This window comes from Crocuta crocuta, unplaced genomic scaffold (assembly GCF_008692635.1).
Source record: "Crocuta crocuta isolate KB4526 unplaced genomic scaffold, BGI_CrCroc_1.0 scaffold77, whole genome shotgun sequence".
NCBI classification, from domain to species: Eukaryota; Metazoa; Chordata; class Mammalia; order Carnivora; family Hyaenidae; genus Crocuta; species Crocuta crocuta.
This window is the reverse complement of record NW_027532172.1, coordinates 1158635-1161912: the sequence shown is the minus strand read 5'-3', so window position 1 is coordinate 1161912 and position 3278 is coordinate 1158635. Positions and strand designations below refer to the sequence as shown.

Here is a 3278-nt window from a genome sequence, read left to right as displayed (position 1 = left end):
CCGATCTCTCAGGTCATGATCTCATGGACCGTGAATTCAAGCCCCGCATCAGGCTCACTGCTGACAGCGCAGAGCCCACTTCGGATCCTCTGTCCTCCTCTCTCTGCCCCTCCCCCGTTTATACTCTCTCAAAACTAAATAAAACATTAAAAAAAAAAAAGAATATTAACCAATGCATTAATTTCTGATTTTAATGTCATTTATTCTTTTCACTGACTTTTCCNTGAGCTGGCAGTCAGCACAGAGCCCGAAGCGGGGCTCGAACCCACGAACCGCGAGATCATGACCCAAGCGAAAGTCGGACGCTCAACCGACTAAACCACCCAGGCGCCCCTCAATTTGTTTATTTTAACTGTTTTTTTAATTTAATAATTTTTTCAAAAAATTATATTTTAAAGAAATCTCTACACCCAGTGTGGGGCTTGAACTTACAACCCAAGATCAAGAATCACGCCCTTATTTAATCATTTTTGAAACTGCACTTTTAAAGCTATGAATTTACCTCTGAGTGCAGCTTTGGCCTCATCTCATCAATTTCATTTCATAATTGTTTATTCCTAAGTAGCCTGTAATTATAGTTCCCATATCCCCTTCAACCCAAGAATTACTGAAGTACCTTGGGACCTGGTGCTTCCAGCACAATAATGTCTGGGGTCATATTCCATCCCTGGGCCCATATGCCATGACCTTCCTGGGAATGGGGCCCTCGGCCATTACCTTCAGAACAGCTGCCTTGCCTTCTCCAGTTGCCACAAAAATGACAGTTCGGGCTGCATTTAACACAGGAAGTGTGAGGGTCACGCGCTCCGGTGGTGGCTTTGGGGAGTCGCTGATAGGGGCCACGATTTTCTCCCGCTCCTGGGGGAGGGAGCCCAGGGTGGAGACAGGATGATGTCACTTCAACTTCTCGAGCACTCACACACAACACACACCAGGCATGATCTATCCCCTTACTAGCCCCATGGTACTTGATTTAAATCCCCATTTTAAGATTGGTAAACCAAGGCTCCAGAGGGCTAAGCCTTGCAAGTTGGCAGAGACTGATGCACCTCTCAGCCCCCCAAAAGTGGCCCTCCCTCCGGAAGTTCTAGTTGGCAGAGGCGCATGTGGGTGTGCTCACCTGCAGGAGGGGGTGGTCTGGAAAGAGTGAGCAGGTGTGGCCATCAGGACCCACCCCGAGAATCAGCAGGTCGAAAACTGGAATGGAGTCCCCTTGGAAGGCCTGAGCGGGGCAAAGACAGTCCTGAGAGGGTGGGGGTGGGGTGGGGCTCGAAGGACACAAAGAGAGTGCGGTCAGAAAAAGAGTGGTGGTGGGGCGCCTAGGTGGCTTAGTGGGTTAAGCGTCCGACTTTCACTTAGGTCATGATCTCGCGGTTCGTGGGTTCGAGCCCCACGTCGGGCTCTGTGCTGACTGCCAGCTCAGAGCCTGGAGCCTGTTTCAGATTCTGTGCCTCCCTCCCGCTCTGACCCTCCCCTCCTCATGCTGTCTCTCTCTCTCTCCTAGAAATAAATAAAACATTAAAAAAAAAATTGGTAAAAAAAAAAGAAAAAGAGTGGTGGTTGTAACACAGGGAGCAGCACTCAGCCTCACCTGCAAGAAGGGGCCTCTAGGAGGTTCTACATTTCACCCATCTGGCCAAAAGTCTGGGGACACAAGCGTCCCCAAGATGTGAGAACCCGGACTCACTCCCAGTGTCTGAGGCTGGGCCATCATCAGGGACCTGAAGGTGGGGCTGTGGACTCTCAGGGAAGGAGGGGGGAGTCCTCAAAGGCAACCGTCCAGGGCGGGGCTGCATTTGCCACCCACCCCTGCGGGGAGGGCGCTAGTTTTTGCTGGTGATAATCACACAGTGCCACCCACAGGGCTGCTCCATCACCACCACGTGGCACTCACCTGTCTCAGCTTCTTGGCATAGTCCTCGGCCGCCTCCTCCACGGGCAGCTGGGGGTTAATGGTGATCACCTGGCTGTCAGGGATGGGCAGCCTGGAGAGCAAGTGGGTCTGCAGCAGATGGAGGGACAAAGTCACCAACAGCCACACATGGTTCCCAGAGGCGCGAGGTTTGCACGTGTGACTGTGAATTCTCTGGGCGAGGGTGCCTCCAGGGCAGGGCCGTCGTTACACCCACCTCCTGCCTGAGTCGGGATCCCAGGGGCATTACCGCCAGGAGGCAAGTCCAGCATGATTGGGGGCCTCCTGGCCCCCGCCTGCACCTGTGTGGCCACATCACAGCGCTGTTTCAAAGCCCCCAGGGTCCCTTGGACCTCAGGACAAAACCCAGCCTTTGATCTGCTCTTGGATGGACCCTGGCCCCCCCCACCTTGGTGCCTCCCATCACATGGCATCTAGCCCACTGAAGCGGTGCCAAGCGGAGCCACAAAGGAAAAGCAGGAAGCAGCAAAAAGATAGTATTAGAGGGGGAAAGTGACAGGGACACAGAGTAAACAGGCCAGACCACACCGGCCCGAGGAGTAAGAGCTCTATATTGAGGGTAATGGGGAGCCAAGGAGGGCGTGTGAGCCGAGAAGAGATGCGGTCAGATCTGTTGTTGGAAAGCCTCTCTGCTTGGTCCAAGGTCCCCATCTCTACACGCCCTCGGGGATTACACTAAGCAGAGCCAGTGGGGGATATCTGGGCCCTGCTTCTGTCACATGATCTTCCCCTCGGCTGCCCTTCCCCTACCGGCTCAGAGCCATTCCCTCCCCCTCGGGCCGGGCTCCTTCCAGGGAGCTCAGGCTCGGAATGTCACTAGGACAGGTTCCTGGAAGCAGAAGTGCTGATTGATGAGGCTGTTTCTCTCGTAACATTCTCACAAAGGCAGCCCCTGCTCGTGGTCCCAGCAGCCACGGAGCCAGGAGCAGAAGACCCACGGGGCACACGGGGTGAGCAGACCACTCACGCCGACAGAGCCCCAACGTACACGAGGTCCGTCCTTGAGGACGGAAGCGCTGCTGCATCCCTATCCTGGGTTGACCAGTGACCCCCCCAAATTCACGTCCACCCAGAACCTCAGAAAGCGACTTTAACTGGAAGAAGGTCTTTGCAGATGTGATCAGGTGACTTCATAGTAGATTAGCGTGGGCCCTAAATCCAACGGCCGGTGAGGGATCGGAGGCCAAGGAACATCTAGAGCCGCCACAGGCTGGCCTCCCCTTGAGACTCGAGGGAGTGTGGCCTCGCCACCACCTGGATTTCAGGCTTCTCCGGAACCGAGGAAATAAATTCTTGTTGTTCTAAGCCATCCAATCTGCGGAGCTTTGTTATAGCGGCTTCCACC

General features: G+C 54.3%; 1 protein-coding gene across 1 annotated transcript in view; it reads right to left on the bottom strand.

Annotated features, from left to right (window-relative positions):
- PGLS (6-phosphogluconolactonase) overlaps positions 1-3278 on the bottom strand; it is a 7689-nt gene that overhangs the window by 2334 nt on the left and 2077 nt on the right. Inside the window, 3 exon segments of the mRNA XM_077776935.1 lie at positions 705-858; positions 1121-1222; positions 1895-2002. Coding sequence (XP_077633061.1) covers positions 705-858; positions 1121-1222; positions 1895-2002 — 364 coding nt within the window.